The sequence below is a fragment of the Hyperolius riggenbachi genome, chromosome 5 (genome assembly GCF_040937935.1).
Source record: "Hyperolius riggenbachi isolate aHypRig1 chromosome 5, aHypRig1.pri, whole genome shotgun sequence".
In the NCBI taxonomy this organism is placed as follows: domain Eukaryota; kingdom Metazoa; phylum Chordata; class Amphibia; order Anura; family Hyperoliidae; genus Hyperolius; species Hyperolius riggenbachi.
In genome coordinates, this window is record NC_090650.1 from 203,857,285 (window position 1) to 203,875,292 (window position 18,008).

General features: G+C 45.2%; 1 protein-coding gene across 2 annotated transcripts in view; it reads left to right on the forward strand.

Annotated features, from left to right (window-relative positions):
• MARCHF6 (membrane associated ring-CH-type finger 6) overlaps positions 1–18,008 on the forward strand; it is a 125,493-nt gene that overhangs the window by 68,215 nt on the left and 39,270 nt on the right. For both annotated transcript variants that reach the window (XM_068236596.1, XM_068236595.1), the window contains exons 11-13: positions 10,046–10,104; positions 11,748–11,828; positions 17,112–17,180. In XM_068236596.1, coding sequence (XP_068092697.1) covers positions 10,046–10,104; positions 11,748–11,828; positions 17,112–17,180 — 209 coding nt within the window. The remainder of the gene's footprint in view (positions 1–10,045; positions 10,105–11,747; positions 11,829–17,111; positions 17,181–18,008) is intronic.

Consider the following 18,008-nt stretch of genomic DNA (forward strand, 5'->3'; position numbering starts at 1 on the left):
AAGTTTGGACAAGAATCCGATAGATCAGTGGTTCCCAAACTTTTCCAGGTCGTGACACATCACGACAAACATTCAGATATCCGTGACACGTCACATCATGCCAAACATTCAGATATACATGACACGTCCCGTATGATAGGAAAGAGGGGCTCAGTAACAATCTGATGATGCTACAGGCACAATGAGGGGCTCAGTAACAATCTGCTGATGCTGCAGGCACAATGAGGGGCTCAGTAACAATCTGCTGATACTGCAGGCACAATGAGGGGCTCAGTAACAATCTGTTGATGCTGCAGGCACAATGAGGTGCTCAGTTACAATCTGCTGATGCTGCAGGCACACTGAGGGGCTCTGTAACAATCACGGGGGGGGGGGTGAGGGTGCAGTGGCATAGCTAGCATAGTTGCCCCAGTATAGGGAGTTTAGTTGCCTCAGTATAGCTAGTATAGTGCCCCAGTATAGCTAGTATAGTGCCCCAGTATAGCTAGTATAGTGCCCCAGTATAGCTAGTATAGTGCCCCAGTATAGTGCCCCAGTATAGCCAGTATAGTGCCCCAGTATAGCCAGTATAGTGCCCCAGTATAGCCAGTATAGTGCCCCAATATAGCCAGTATAGTGCCCCAATATAGCCAGTATAGTGCCCCAGTATAGCCAGTATAGTGCCCCAGTATAGTGCCTCAGTATAGCCAGTATAGTGCCCCAGTATAGTGCCTCAGTATAGCCAGTATAGTGCCCCAGTATAGTGCCTCAGTATAGCCAGTATAGTGCCCCAGTATAGCCAGTATAGTGCCCCAGTATAGCCAGTATAGTGCCCCAGTATAGTGTCCCAGTATAGCTAGTATAGTGCCCCAGTGTAGCCAGTATAGTGCCCCAGTATAGCTAGTATAGTGCCCCAGGATAGTCAGTACAGTGCCCCGGTATAGCCAGTATGGGTAGGTGGTGCCCCCCGCCGCTGTTATTACCTTAACAGCGGCCGCTCTCCCCTCTCCGGCGCGTGTATTTATTCAAGCAGCGTATCTCCCGGCTGCTCTGTGTGTGATGCGCAGGAAGGAGGGCAGCGGCTTCCTGTAGCGGCGATATGTGTCCCCGTTATTATGGTAACCGAGCCCTGCTTCCTGCGCATCACACACAGAGCAGCCGGGAGATACGCTGCTTGAATAAATACATGCGCTGGAGAGGGGAGAGCGGCCGCTGCTAAGATAATAAGGCGATATGCGGGGGAGACGAGCAGGGGGAGCAGAGAGCGGCGACACATAGCTGGTGCTGCCGCGACACACCGGTTGGGAACCTCTGAGATAGATGATCTTAATTTTAAAGAAAAAAAAAAAACTTGTAGTACCCACTCTACAAATACTCACCATACCCTATGCTCCCTCACATGTAAAATTTTGTACTCCCTACTTGCAGTATTTGTCCTAAGTCAGGGCTTAAGCAAGAAAAAATTGAGGAGACTGAAAAAGTATAATTTCCACTTGCCTTCACAACAGGTCCACCAGGAGATAACCCAGCCCATCCCTGGACAGGAAGAACAGATTAGATTTAAAAGCCGCCACCTCCCACTTCCTACCCTCTGGGCCCGTTTCCACTTGTGCGTTGCGATTCCGTTGCGGAAAACGCGTCAACGAATCCGCATGCGGGTGCGGATTCGTTCGCGTTTCCATGCGGATTTTTACGTGGAATCGCTCGCGGTTTGCGCTATCCGATTTTAACTATGTCAATGCCGGCAAACATTGACATGGGTTTTTCAGCAGAATTGCACATGGAAACGCCGGGAAAACCGCAAGACTAATACGTTTTCCTATTAAATTACATTACCAGCGATTCGTGTGCGGCATGCGAATTCTGACGGCTCTGCCGTACAGATTTTTTCTGCACAGCAGACTGCACAGAATCCCGCACAAGTGGAAACAGCCCCATCTACTTGTATTGGCTATGCGAATTTTCATGCAGAAAACGCATGAAGATTTGATCTAGTTGAAACGGGCCCTCAGTGTTCTTCCTGTCCCTTGGATAGGACAGATGTGATTCCTGGTCTGCCGGGAGGCCAGAGGGTAAGTTGCTAGGGTCCTGTCTGCTACCGTGTTTCCCCGAAAATAAGACCCTGTCTTACATTAATTTACCCTTCAAAAAATGTGCTTGGTCCTATATTTTCTGGGGGTAGCCATCACCTTTATTGTATATAGCCAGATTCCCCCCTGCTCCCTGCTAAATAAGCCCTTGTGGGTGCTATAAGTTGTTGCATGCTGCACTGCTTATGTAGGTGGGTGCTGCTGTTGCCTGTGCCTGTAACTGTGGTGGGAATGGGTGCTATAAGTTGGTGCACACTGCACTGTCTATTTAGGGTTCACTTTACCTCGCTGCTACCACCATTCCTGGCAGCCCTAAGCGGTAGACCTGTTCTCCACCCACCATGCCCCCCCCACGCCCGCAGGCTGGCTTTACCTCGCCGCTACCACCACTCCTGGCCCAGGGTTGCCAAGCGTCCGTATAAATAGGGACAGTCTGTACAAATGCCCCCCAAAAACATCTGTCCTTGTCCGTACTTTCTGTTGGGCGTCCGTCCAAAGAGCAATCGTGGCCACGCTACTGTCAGGTCAGGCAGTAGGAGAAGCTGGCCGCATCGGATATTTTATTTTGCAGGCGTGCCGATGAAGTTTTGCAGGGGTTGTTCCTCCGCCAGCCGCCAGGGACTCAGGGACTTTTTTTTTTTTTCTCTCCAGGCACTGCAGTCTCATGTGAGGATTTGGCTACAGGACTGCAGTTGCCTGGCAACTTGGCAAGGAACACACAAGACTTCCTGGGAGGAGTGCGGCCCAATCACCGTTGAGTGGGTGGGAGAGTCAACAGTGCACATGTCTCTGTGGGGGTTGGAACCGGCTACGCAGCCCACGGTTTTCAAAGGGATGTGCCTGGTGAGGATGAATATTGCTACCACCGTTGAGAGAGAATACCAGCACCTTCCTGTTCAAGTGCTCACGACCCTCAGGCTCAGACAGACCCTGCCTGCAGTGAGGACAAACCATGCAGTAGGTCAGGCTTCAGGATTACAGAGAATGGTGAGAGGGGAAAACCTATTAAGCTGTAGCAGAGTGATTTGTTATCATCCCATTCCCTTCTAACTTTTATCCTTATCTTGTTCTTGTGAAGCACAAATAATCATGCAGCTGCTTTTAACATTTTGACTCACAGGCAGCACAGCCTGCTTGTGTATTTTACGTGAATGCAGTCATTAACCCTGTGTTTGCTACTCTGAATTGCTGGCTTCTCAGCACTTGGCAATTGAGTAAGGGCCTTTTTCCACTAGCCTGCGATTTGCGATTTGCTTCTGATCGCAAATCGCAAGGTAGATTAAACTAATGGAAACTGCAGCAGCAATTTCCATTAGTGCGATCCGATTGCGATGCGATTTTGGTCAAAGCGCAATCCTCCTGCCGCATTTTGTATGCGATTGAGCTGGACTATAATGAGTATAGTAGCTCAATCGCAATCGCATGGTGGAAATTGAAACGCGATTGCGATCGCATTTCATAGTGGAAAAGAGCCCTAAGCACTTTCTTGTTTGCTGGTGGCTTATTGTAAACCTAAAATGGGATTTAAAAAAAATAATATATATAACTTGGAGCTTCCTCTAGTCCCCTCCAGGCTGATTGCTCCCCTGCTGACCCCGCCACCTTGGATTGTCTGCAAATGCCCCCGGAAAGCCTCCAGTCTGGGGCATTCTGCACATGGACAGCCGGACTGCACCTGTTCTGACAAGAGGACTTTCCGGGGGACAATTGTGGATGATCCATGTGGCAGAGGACAGCAAGGGGGCGATCAGCCTGGAGGGGGCTGGAGGAAGCCCCAGGTGTGTATATATATATATATATTTTTCCTGTCTCAGGTACACTTTAAAGGATGTCCCAGAAGGGGATAAAAACCTTAGCTGGCATTCACTTACCTTGGGCTTTTGCACTGTTGTCTTCTGCAGCACTTTAGAGTACATAGTAATGTCACTGACTGTCCTTAGAGGAGCTCACAATCTAATCCTACCATAGTCAGTCTAATGTCCTACCATATTATTATTATGTATTTATATAGCACTGACATCTTCTGCAGCACCTTACAGATGACATAGGCATGTCACTGACTGTCCTCAGAGGAGCTTACAATCTAATCCTACCATAGTCATAGTCTAATGTTGTACCATATTATTATTATTATGTATTTATATAGCACCGACATCTCCTGCAGCACATTACAGAGTACATAGTCATGTCACTGACTGTCCTCAGAGGTGCTCACACTCTAATCCTACCATTGTCATAGCCTTTCTTTAATGGGAAACAATTCTTCTCAGTTAAAGAGGGATGTTTTGCATAATCCTTATGCAATAATCCCTTGCTTCAGCTATGTTTCTTTCCTCCCGAAATTCACAAGAAGTGCCCTAAAAAGCCTGCTACTGACTCTGCCCCTAACTCCGCCCCCTGTCCTTCCAAAACATGTGGCGTCCAGATTTTTTGACAATTTTGTCCAGGAAAAATGAAAAATTGGGTTGGCAACCCTGTCCTGGCCCCATCCTGCAGAAAATGTACATGCTCCTTTTTATTCCCTGCATAATTCACACACCGCAGATTAGCAGTGACATGTTGTAAAGGCAGCTACTGTATACAATAAGAGCGCTGCCCTATACAGGAAGCGCTGCCCTATACAGGAAGTGATCTCTGTTTACTTCCTGTATAGGGCAGCGCTCTTATTGAACACAATAGCTGCCTTTACCACACGTCACTGCTAATCTGTGTTGTGTGAATTATGCCGTGAATAAACAGGAACATGTGGATTTTCTGCAGGAGGGGGGCAGGAGCAGCGGCGAGGTAAAGCCAGCTTGCGGTCGGGGGAGAGAACAGATCTGCCGCTTAGGGCTACTTATAGGGGGATGCAGTCTGATAACCACTAGGTCTTATATTAGGGGTAGGACTTGTATTTTGAGCATACTCGAAATAGATACTAGGTCTTATTTTCAGCAGATGTCTTAAATTTGTGAAACATGGTAGCCTTTGGAGTACCTGAGTCAGGTACCCTAGGCTGCCGGTCTACACTGGCGGTGCGGCAGGATCTCAGCATTTATAGCTTCCGGCACCGCTATTCTGTATGGATACGGATGCTTTTCCGTATTACGCATGCAGCGCAGTGGGACGCGATTGGCGCTGTCAATCACCGCCACGTGGGCCAGAGCAGACTGCAGTAGTTATGCGCCTGCGCAGTCCACTCCGGCCCACGTGGCGGTGATTGACAGCGCCGATCGCGCAGTACAGACGTCATCGCCGGGGACCGGGTCGGAGCTCCGGCGAACAGCTGTGGGGAGAGCTGCGGCGAGGGACGTGCTGGGAGCTTGGGGCTGTAGGAAGCCCCCGGTAAGTAGCGCTTATTTTCTTCATTTTTGCCTGACAACTCCTTTAAAGAGACTCCGTAACAAAAATTACATCCTGTTTTTTATCATCCTACAAGTTCCAAAAGCTATTCTAATGTGTTCTGGCTTACTGCAGCACGTTCTACTATCACCATCTCTGTAATAAATCAACTTATCTCTCTCTTGTCAGACTTGTCAGCCTGTGTCTGGAAGGCTGCCAAGTTCTTCAGTGTTGTGGTTCTGTGATGCATCTCCCCCCTCCTGGCCCCTCTATGCACACTGCCTGTGTATAATGATCTCTTGAGATACAAAAGGAAGGATGTATACAGCCTGCTTGTGTATGAATGTATTTTCTATGTGTGGACATACTGTACATCAACCTACTTCCTGTTTTGGTGGCCATTTTGTTTGTTTATAAACAAACTTTTTAAAACTGTTTTTAACCACTTTTAATGCGGCGAGGAGCGGCGAAATTGTGTCAGAGGGTAATAGATGTCCCCTAACGCACTGGTATGTTTACTTTTGTGCGATTTTAACAATACAGATTCTCTTTAAGAATCTTCCTTATTACCATCTGTATTAGAGGTAATCCGGTCTAATAAGGCTAAAGAGATACCTCAGGTTTTTCATCATCCAAGGGTTTCAGATTCCTTATGAGGAAGCAGAGGCTGGGAGGATGGACACTCCCTATATCTCTGCTAAAGGACCTGCATGTAATGCATTTGAAACAGTTTGTAATGGTATTGTTGTTTTCTGGTCCATTAAACCATGATTAATTTCATTGAAAATTAATAGAATTTTTCTAAATGTGGACGCATTTTTGCTGGACTGGGGCCTGCTGAGACTATACACCAGTGGTTCCCAACCTTTTTGGAGTCGTGACACATCAAACCAAACGTTCAGATCTCCGTGACACATAGACTAAATGCATGTAATGAGAGACAGCGTTTCCCCACTAAATGCACATAAGAGACAGCGTTTCCCCACTAAATGCACATAAGAGACAGCGTTTCACCAGTAAATGCAGGTAATGACAGACAGCCTTTCACCAGTAAATGCACGTAATGAGAGACAGCGTTTCCCCAGTAAATGCACGTAATGAGAGAAAGCTTTTCACCAGTAAATGCACATAAGAGACAGCTTTTCACCAGTAAATGTACATAATGACAAACAGACAGTTGTCCCCAGTATATGTAGGCAGGGATATATGTGCCCAGTATATGTAGGCAGGGATATATGTGCCCAGTATATGTAGGCAGGTGTATATGTGCCCAGTATATGTAGGCAGGTGTATATGTGCTCAGTATATGTAGCCAGAGGTATATGTGCCCAGTATATGTAGCCAGGGGTATATGTGCCCAGTATATGTAGCCAGGGGTATATGTGCCCAGTATATGTAGCCAGAGGTATATGTGCCCAGTATATATAGCCAGGGGTATACGTGCCCAGTATATGTAGGCAGGGGTATATGTGCCCAGTATATGTAGGCAGGGGTATATGTGCCCAGTATATGTAGGCAGGGGTATATGTGCCCAGTATATGTAGGCAGGGGTATATGTGCCCAGTATATGTAGGCAGGGGTATATGTGCCCAGTATATGTAGCCAGGGTGTATATGTGCCCAGTATATGTAGGCATGGGTATATGTCCCCAGTATATGTAGGCAGGTGTATATGTCCCCAGTATATGTAGGCAGGTGTATATGTCCCCGGTATATGTCCCCAGTATATGTAGCCAGAGGTATATGTGCCCAGTATATGTAGCGAGGGATATATGTGCCCAGTATATGTAGTCAGGAGTATATGTCCCCAGTATATGTAGGCAGGTGTATATGTCCCTTGTATATGTAGCCAGAGGTATATGTGCCCAGTATATGTAGCCAGGGATATATGTGCCCAGTATATGTAGTCAGGAGTATATGTAGGCAGGGGTATTTGTCCCCAGTATATGTAGGTAGGTGTATATGTCCCCAGTATATGTAGGCAGGTGTATATGTGCCCAGTATATGTAGCCAGAGGTATATGTGCCCAGTATATGTAGCCAGGTGCCCCCCCAACCCCCCAGGAGGAGAGAGCGAGGGAAGGAGAGCGGCACCTCAGGGTGCTCTCCCTCCCGCGCTCTATCCTCCGGAACGAAGTGCGGTGGCTGGCAGAGGGGCGGAACTTACCTTCCGTGTCTCCGTCTGGTATCGTCGCTGGCGCGGGATGATTTGCCACTACTCTGGCCTGATCCAGACCAGAGCAGCGGCTGCAGAACCAGAACTTCCGGCCGGCGCTTGGAGCGACATGGAAGGTAAGTCCCGCCCGCTGCCAAGCGCCGCCACACTTAGTATCGAAGGGGAGAGCGAGCGAGGGAGGCAGAGCACCCTAAGGTGAGAGAAGGTCTACACCCGCTTCATCAGGCAGTAAAAGTAGGAGCACACAGCTGGGAACAAACAGTGGACTGTCTGTATCTGAAGGTGTGGTTTGCTCAACCTGAACAAAGGCTGTTATTTGTCTGGAACAGCAGAGCTATTGCTGTGCAGCAGCCGTCTTTTATGTCATTTTTTTAAGAGTTGAACATTTTTACATACTGGCAGGTACTGATCCCCTTCTTATAATGTGGCTTTTTGAACGGCGCTTGTTACTAAACAAAGGTCCGTCAGAGTAAGTTGCTTCCACTTTTCTGCCTGCTAGGGACTCTGTAACCTAAGCAATTTACTTCAGGCTACGTTTCCACTAGTACATTGCAAATGTGTTGCAGAAACCGCGCAAATGAATTTGCATGCAAATTTATGTGAATTTCAACGTGAAATCGCATTGAATTTGTATATTTTTCCAAATATGCATCTTTAACCATGTCAGTGCCTCTGTGTTTAATAACTTTTTCAAGCATCGCCTTCCCCACCTCTTCCATAGCGCAGCTCCCCCCGCCGCTCTTGACCTCGCTAGTTTCCTCCGATCGGAAGGAATACATCCGCCTCGGGTTCTCTTTAACATTGTACACCCTTAAAATGCAATTAGCAGCTTTGGGGGCGTATTTTATGCATCATTTTATTTCAAATAAAAGATTTAATAAGGCGGTAAAAACTTAGTCGGTGGTAAACCTACTGTACCACCTTGGGATCTAAACTTAGTTCAAGACTTTATTATTCAGTTTCTTTTCTTGAACCTTTGCATAAAGTTTCCATTAAGGACCTAATGCTTAAAATATGGTTTGGTGGTGATAACTGCGGCCAGGTGTATTGGAGAAATACAGACCTTAAAAATAAATCTATCCTCCAGGATAGACATGAATGGTGGTTTAATATTTAAGTTGCCGCCCTCCTTTTTCTCAGAAAGTCATGTCTGATTCCCACAAGGAGCAGGAAAACTTCATTCCTTCCTTCTGTTCTAATTCCTTTAAGGGATACTGTAGGGGGTCGGGGGGAAAATGAGCTGAACTTACCCGGGGCTTCTAATGGTCCCCCGCAGACATCCTGTGTTGGCGCAGCCACTCCCTGATGCTCCGGCCCCGCCTCCGGTTCACTTCTGGAATTTCTGACTTTAAAGTCAGAAAACCACTCCGCCTGCGTTGCCATGTCCTCGATCCCGCTGATTGCACCAGGAGCATACTGCGCAGACACAGACCATACTGGGCTTCTGCTATACACTCCTGGTGACATCGGCGGGAGCGAGGACACGCGCAACGCAGGCGCAGTGGTTTTCTGACTTTAAAGTCAGAAATTCCAGAAGTGAACTGGAGGCGGGGCCGGAGCATCGGTGAGTGGCTGCGTAGGCACAGGATGTCTGCGGGGGACCATTAGAAGCCCCGGGTAAGTTCAGCTCATTCTCCCTTGACCCCCCTACAGTATCCCTTTAAGTAAAAGTGGGACAAATTTAGCTCATTGGATGTTAACATAACTTCTGCTTGGAGGAAGTTAATTTGATTATTCAGTTTCTGGGTACCCGAAAAGGGTTACTTGTCTAAAAGTACACTCATTAATTGGTTAAAAGTATGCTTTAACAAAGCATATGGTATTGCAGGGAAGCCAGCTCCTGAGTGTGTGAAAGCGCATTCGACTAGGGCTGTCTTCTCTTCCTTGTCAGAAAGGAACTCGGCCTCTGTGCTTCAAATCTGCAAGGGTGCCACATGGGTCTCTTATGATACATTCATAAAGCATTATCGTTTGGTTCTACCACGCAATCAAGACTTGGGTCTTGGTCTTGGTACTATCAACCGTGGTCCCACCCTGAGGGAGGTAATATTTTATATCTCCTGGTGGACCTGTAATGGAGACAAGTGGAAGCCAATTATTACTTTCACTGGTAATTGGATTTCCATGTAGCCTCCACGACAGGTGGATAGAACCCACCCAAAACCAAGACAGTAAGTCTCCTACTGATAAGAGGTGATATTCAATACACTGAAGGTAGGAAGTAGGAGGTGGCTTTTAAATCTGATCTGTTCTTCCTGTCCAGGGATGGGGCGGGGTTATCTCCTTGCGGACCTGTCGTGGAGGCTACGAGGAAATCCAGTTACCAGTCAAAGTAATAATTGGCTTTTTGGGGGAGGCACACAGCCTCCGTTTTCTTATCATAACCGTTTTAATTCAGACTTTCAGAAATGGTCTTTGAATGTTGTTAAAGAAAAAAAACTGCTTTATTTTAATGTGATTGTATCCTATTTGTATGTGCAGCATTTTGTCCTTACCACATTGGACACTTTTCTGTTGTGGGGCTTGGATTCGAAAGCTATGTGAGTACCATGTCATAAAATGTATATATTTCACACATTTCTATTTCTAAATTGTTAAATATGTGACCTCTTTATTGAATATATAATGTAGTAGTAGTAATATTTTCTATGGGTGCTGGAGCGAATGTGAATGTGGCGGTAGCGCTGGAGATTGGCCACAGTGTGGCTAAACTCTGGGTAGCAGCGGTAAATGTGACTGCAGATTGGCTACGCTGTAGTTGTGGCGGTGACTGTCGGACACATTACTGTAAACCTATTAGTGCTCCATAACCAAAGTACTTATAGGCCCACTTTTCAAAACTGATTCGACATTGGTTAGGCAAGCTTATACACAGTCAAAAACAAATTCTTCCATTAAGCCGCTACACAGTCCTTAACCTCCTTAGCGGTAACCCCGTGCTGGACACGGGGTAAGCCGCTGCGGAGGATTCCTCAGGCCCTGCTGGCCCGATTTGCATAATTTTTTTTTTCAAACACGCAGCTAGCACTTTGCCAGCTGCGTGTTTGGTCTGATTGCCGCCCGCCGCGATACAGGCGCCCCCCCACCCCCGCATACCCCTTGCGCAGCCTGGCCAATCGCCGCCAGGCTGCGCTATGGGGTGGATCGGGATTCCCTGTGACGTCACTCCGTTCATCGCCATGGCGACGGGGGAAGCCCTCAAGAAAATCCCGTTTAGAACGGGATTTCCTTATGGGCAAGCGGCACCGGCGGCGATCAGTGAGTACGGGGGGACGCCGCAGGGAGGGGGGAAGCATGTAGCTAGCGCTAGGATTCCTCAGGCCCTGCTGGCCCGATTTGCATAATTTTTTTTTTCAAACACGCAGCTAGCACTTTGCCAGCTGCGTGTTTGGTCTGATTGCCGCCCGCCGCGATACAGGCGCCCCCCCACCCCCGCATACCCCTTGCGCAGCCTGGCCAATCGCCGCCAGGCTGCGCTATGGGGTGGATCGGGATTCCCTGTGACGTCACTCCGTTCATCGCCATGGCGACGGGGGAAGCCCTCAAGAAAATCCCGTTTAGAACGGGATTTCCTTATGGGCAAGCGGCACCGGCGGCGATCAGTGAGTACGGGGGGACGCCGCAGGGAGGGGGGAAGCATGTAGCTAGCGCTAGGCTAGCTACATGCTTAAAAATAAAGTGAAAAAAACCCCGCGGCCGCGCAGCTGCACATATCATACCGCCAGGGAGGTTAAACTGTAAATAATTTCTTAGTAGCATTATTTGCTGTTGAACCTTAAAGGAATCGTCAGGCAAAAAAAAAAAAGTTTCAATTACTTGGGGCTTCTACCAGCCCCATGCAGCCATCCTGTGCCCTCGTAGTCACTAACTGCTGCTCCAGTCCCCGGCCGCCAACTAGTTTCGTTTTTTCCTACCCCGGGGTCGGCGGGCCGCATTGTGTGCATTTTTACGCATTCCTGCTGGTGCAGGAACATTAACAAAGTGGAACTAAGTGAAACTTTTATTTATTTTTAATTTTTTTTATATTAGAAGCTCCAGGTAAGTGAAACTTTTTATTATCATTATTATTCCTTCAGGTCCGCTTTAAACAATACAAATATATTTTACATTTTTTAACTTAGAGGGAGCAAAAAGTTGTTAAAGTGAAAAGATTTTCAATTTTTGTCTCTGTCTTTTGTTTCAGGTACAGGCTTCTCATTTTGAAGGTCTTATAACTACTATTGTTGGTTACGTGCTGCTGGCAGTCACATTAATTCTGAGCCATGTATCCTTATTGTGGTAATAGGTGTGCTGATTAAGGTTATCCGGTTTTATACAGTTGTGTTTTTAACCTAATCTCCGCAGTTTGTATGTCAAAGATTTGAAGGTTTAAACGTCCTAACAGTTCCAGCAAGCCCAGGTAATTACACATTTGCAGTCCTAGTCCCACCTCCTCCTCTCCAGCGTTAAAGGAGTCATCAGGCAAAATGGAAAAAAAAAAAAGCTTTACTCACCTGGGGCTTTCTCCAGCCCCTTGCAGCCAACTGTCCCACGCTGACCGATCCACTCTTCGCCACCATCACCGGCCTCCACGCATGGTGCAGAGGCCTACCCCGAGGTCGGCCTTACTGTACCTGCGTGAAGTGCCGCTGTCAATCATGGCCACATTGCCCGCGCCTGGAGGAAGCCCCAGGTGAGTAAAGCTTTTTTTTTTTTTTTTTTTTTTTTTTTTTTTCCATTTTGCCTGATGACTCCTTTAAGAGTAGATAAAGACCAGAAAGGCTTCAACTTTACTGCTGTTGAAATATCTATACTAGGCAGTTTGATTTGTGTCCAAGGTTTTCCAAACTTTGAGGCCTGGAACCCACTGAAAACCGCAAACGCAAAACGCAACCGCTAGCGTTTTGTCTGAGCGGTTTGCAAGCGGATTCATGCGTGTTTTTGGTCGTGTTTTGCAACATTGTATTTTTTTCCCCAGCGGGTGCCTAGCGTTTTGCGTTTTTATCCTGATTGGTCCTGTGAATTATTTTTCATTTTGTTACAGTGTGCTGAACCGCAAAACGCTAGCAAAACCGCTCAGTTTAGGTTTTGCTGAGCGTTTCCGCTAGCGGTTCAATACTTTACATTGAAGCGCTAACGCTCCCAAAATGCTGCAGTCCTGCGTTTGCGTTTCTGAGAAACGCAAACGCTCCTGTGGAAGTTGCCCCATCCATTAACATTAGCCCAGCGTTTTGGCAAACTGCTAGCATATCGCAGTGCTGCCAAAACGCTGCCAAAAGCGCTCCTGTGGGTTCCAGCCCTTACACTGCGTTCCAAATTATTTATTCCTCACATTAAACTTTACATGGGCCAGTACTGCAAGAGGTACGGTATGTTACCTGGGCCAGAGTCTCCTGTCATAATTAAAGTATATTCAGGAAAATGCACTCTGATTTAATCATCATTATTATTATTATTATTATTATTATTATTATTATTATGTAGAATTTTTTATTATGTGTGTCACTGAGATCTGAATGTTTGGCGTAATGTGTCACGACCTTAAAAAGATTAAGAACCACTGGAATAGATGCTAAAATGCCATTACAATGCAGCAAACACATATTGACCTGACCTGAGATATAGCCCCATTATTGCTCAGATAGTCCTTATACTGGGTCATAAGTTTAAGGGTACGTTTCCACTTGAGCGGCGCGATTTGCTTGCGGAAACCGCGTCAACGAATCCGCATGCGGTTGCGGATTCGTTGACGTTTCCATGCGGATTTTCACGCCCGCGGATTTAACGACGCGATTTTAACCATGTCAATGCCGGCAAGCATTGACATGGGTTTTTACACGAAATCGCACGCGGAAACGCCGGGAAAACCGCAAGACTAAAGAGCTTGCGGTTTTCCTATTTAGTTACATTACCGACGATTCGCGTGCGGGTGTGCGGCGTGCGAATTCTGATGGCTCTGCTGTGCAGATTTTTTCTGCATAGCGAGCCGCACAAAAGTCCTGACAAGTGGAAATAGCGCCATCCACTTGTATTGGTTGAGCGAATCTTCATGCGGGAAACGCATGCAGATTCGCTCAAGTGGAAACGAGCCCTAACTGTCGCAAGGGAATGAGAACTGTATAGGGCAGTCATTAGAGCCAGATAAGGTCTAGTTTAAGGGTTTTGTAAATGCCTGTATTGGAAATCGCGTGTTCAATAAGTTACTAATGCAGGACTAGTATCATCAATGATGGTATAACACAATTCTTGATATGTATGTTAATTTATTAAAATATGTTGAAGGTATGAATTAACATATGAATTAATTATACAATCCAGGAAAGATAGTATGGGCGAAAATACGTCTTAGAAATAGTTAGGTAATCGAGTAACTGCAAATTATATTCACAATACGTAAGGTATAGATCTTGTAGGAATTGGTTGTCAGTAAGGAATAGTAATACTGTATTAAAATTTGTATGTCACTCAAATAAGTAAGGTATGCTATTAGTTACAGAGATATAGCTTGTTAGTATTAGAATACAACCAAAATAGGAATATATTGGTATAGTGTTTACTAGTGAAGAAATGTTTATGTGCAGATGTAATGACTAATGAAAATGTTTTCACTGTTGAGATCCTCAGCTTAGTTAAGTAACTTATTTTATTAGGAAAAAATGGGGGGGTTATAAGTAAATATACATTTAATAACTTCACCGATCTCTTAAAGTGGACCTGAACTCAGAACGCCTCTCTGCTCTACAAGATACGCAACAGCATAATAACCTTATAACCTTTAAACAAAAAACGTTTCTTTGTTACAGCTGACACAAATCCTAAAATCTGCAGAGTTTCTACTTCCTGATTTATGAAAGCAGACATATTGTTTACAGCCTGTGCTTTCAAATGGGCTTATCTGCCATAGGCAGTCAGGTGACAGTGGGAGATCAAATTACAACTAGTGATTACAACAAATGAGGGGGAATTGCATAAGGCTAAACTCTTTAACCACTTAAGCCTATCTGGACGAACATTCTCGTCCAGATAGGCTGCGCACACTCCCACGGGCCGCGCCCGCTCACGCCGCCGGCCGTCAGCCCAGCGATCACTGAATGGGATTATAAATCCCATTCATTGATCGAAGCCCCCCGCAGAAAAACCGACAGCCTCTTACCAGAGGCTGCAGTTTTCTGAGTTAAAAAAAAGTTTACTCTCCTAATGCTTCCTGGAAGCATGATCGTACACTTCCAGGACTTTTTGACTGTGGCCATCTTGTGGCCAAATAGTAAAACTATACCCACATCCATTTTTTATTAAATTAAATAAAAAAATGTACATTTAAAATTAGCTGTTTACCTCCCACACCAAAAATTACCCAAATAAAATCAATAAAATAATTACAATAAAAAAACATAAATAGTTACCTAAGGGTCTGAACTTTTTAAATATGCACGTCAAAGGAGTATATTAATATACTTTTCTAAATTATGGGCTTGTAAATAGTGATGGACGCAAATTGAAAAAATGCACCTTTATTTCCAAATAAAATATCGGCGCCATACATTATGATAGGAACATAATTTAAATGGTGTAATAAGCGGGACAAATGGGCAAATAAAATACATGGGTTTTAATTACGGTAACTTGTATTAATTTCAAACTATAATGGCCAAAAACTGAGAGATGTTTTTTTTTCCATTTCTTTCTTAATATTCCTGTTAAAAAGAATAAATTAATTCTTAGCAAAATGTATCACCCAAAGAAAGCCTAATTGGTGGCGGAAAAAAACAAGATATAGATCAATTCATAGTGATAAAGTTATTGGCAAATAAATGGGAGGTGAAAGTTGCTCAGATGCAAAAAATAAACAACCCTGTGTGCTTAAGTGGTTAAATACATATAGGGTGCATTTTTGTTATGTTTTCCTTCTGGCCTGTGCAAGAGTTCAGGTACACTTTAAGTGTCTGGCAAATTCTTTATAGTAAAAATATTGTTGGTTACACTTGCTACAATGTTTTCCCTTTTCTTCCCCACCCCATTAATACCTTAAAGGACAACTGTATTGAGAGGGATATGGAGGCTACCATATTTATTTCTTTTTAAGCAATACTAGTTGCATCCCTGCCCTGCTGATCCTTTGCCTCGGATACTTTTAGCTATAGACCATGAACAAGCATGCAGCAGATCTGTTTTTTCTGACATTGTCAGATCTGACAAGATTAGGTGCATGCTTGTGTCCGGTGTTGTTCAGACACTACTGCAGCCAAATAGATCAGTAAGGCTGCAAGGCAACTAGTATTGTTTAAAAGGAAATAATTATGGCAGCCTCCATATCCCTCTCAGTAAAGTTGTCCTTTAAAGGGAACCTAAACTGAGAAGGATATGGATTTTTCCTTATAAAATAATACCAATTGCCTGAATCTCTTGCTGATCCTGTGTCTCTAATACTTTTAGCCACAGTCCCTGAACAAGCATGCAGATCAGGTGACTGAAGTCAGACTGGATTAGCTGCATGCTTGTTTCAGGGTTTTGATTCAGCCACTACTGCAGCCAGAGAGATCAGGACTGCCAGGCAACTGGTATTGTTTAAAAGGAAAGCTCCATATTCCTCTCAGTTAAAGGGAACCTTAACTGGCGAGGAAAAATAAATTCACTTACCTGGGGGCTTTCCCAAGCCTCCTGCAGCCATCTGGTGCCCGCGCCGGTCCTTCGGTGCCCTCCGGTCTCCCTCCGCCGCTAAGTTTCGTTTTCGGACGACTGCCAGTCGTCCTCGGGCCTCTTCCGCATTCCTCGTCATAAACAGCCGTAAAAAGCGCGTCCGCATGACGCGTTTGGTGTCATGCGGACGCGCTTTACGGCTGTTTACGACGAGGAATGCGGAAGAGGCCCGAGGACGACTGGCAGTCGTCCGAAAACGAAACTTAGCGGCGGAGGGAGACCGGAGGGCACCGAAGGACCGGCGCGGGCACCGGACGGCTGCAGGAGGCTTGGGAAAGCCCCCAGGTAAGTGAATTTATTTTTCCTTGCCAGTTAAGGTTCCCTTTAAGGGCTGAGGCAGGGTTTCTACTTATCATTGCGAAGAACTCACTTTTTTTTTTAATGCATTTGCATACAAAATTTTGTGTGTAGTGTTTTTTTTTTGTTTGTTTTTGTTTTTCTTTGTTTGTTTGTTTTTTGTTTTTTTTAACCATCACTAATGAAAGATGATGGGAATTCGCATGTGATGTGCACATTTATGCTGCAAGAAGTAGGTTTCTTTCCTCATGCAAAAAAAAGTGAATTCTGTCAGAAGTTCCTCCGATTGACTTTATGTACATTTAAAAAAAAAATGTAGTGTGAACCCTGCCTAACACTTTGCTAAAATACTTTGATCTTTTTCTGTGCTGCAGATATTTAAAAATATATTCTTTCCCCGTGTTCTGTGTGGGTAGGACTGGGAGTTGGCGTGTAAGCTCAGGCTGTGGATATTTTACTATTTCATTTAGTAATGCATTATTCTAGACAAGAATGCAATATATGTGTTCTGGTTTAAGTAAAGGTTTTGGTGGTTGACCCATTATGCCTATGCTTCCTTAACACCCCTATACAGGGCTTGGCAGCATTTGTTAAGTTCCAGAGGTCCCGAAGATTGTTGGGCATCTGCTACATTGTTGTAAAGGTAATCTAATTCAAGTGTGTCCCAAAAAGGGACATTGTCACTAGTTGGCATGATTTATAAATGACCACATATCACCGGTATTACATAAAAATGAAGGGAAGTAATAAGCAAAGGGGGTTCAGTCGCGAGGTTAAACGCCCTAAATGAAAATAAGCGTTTATTTTTCATGCAGAGAGCAGTACAGCTATGTTTCCATTGTAGCCAATTTGCAGTGTTTCCTCACATACGAACTCGGAAGCAGAATCACAGCCTATCTGTCGCAGCCAGCTTCCAATTCATGTGCGGGGGAAAAAATAGTGCCTGTAGCTTTTTTCCGGACATCGCATCCAATCACCATTACCACGCAATGGCACAGTTATTGGATTCAGATGAAATTTTACATTGGCATGGGTGCTTTGTCTGTATTGAAAATGGACACTGCAACAAAGTGGAAACGTAGGCTACAAGTATATACTGCTCTGCTACTCTGTACTAATCAGCAAATGTAATAATTGCCAGCCAGGATAAACTTTCGGCCTGGTCTCTTTACTTTACTCCCTCTCCTTTCTCTGCCTTTCATTCATTCAAGGAGAAGGAGGGAGTGGGAGCAGAGTGAAGAGAACTGGCAAGGAACTTCAAGCTGACAATGATTACATTTGCCAATTAACAGCTATACGCTGAGCAATATAAGCTTGTATTGCTATGTGCACTGAAAATAAAAAAATTTACACACAGGGAATGCTTTCAGATTGTATGTGTACCTTAGAGTAGTTACCTAAATTTGAATCTAAGCAGTGAAGCAAATTCCTGAAACGTTCCTTGAAAAGGGGATAGATAAAGTGGATCCAA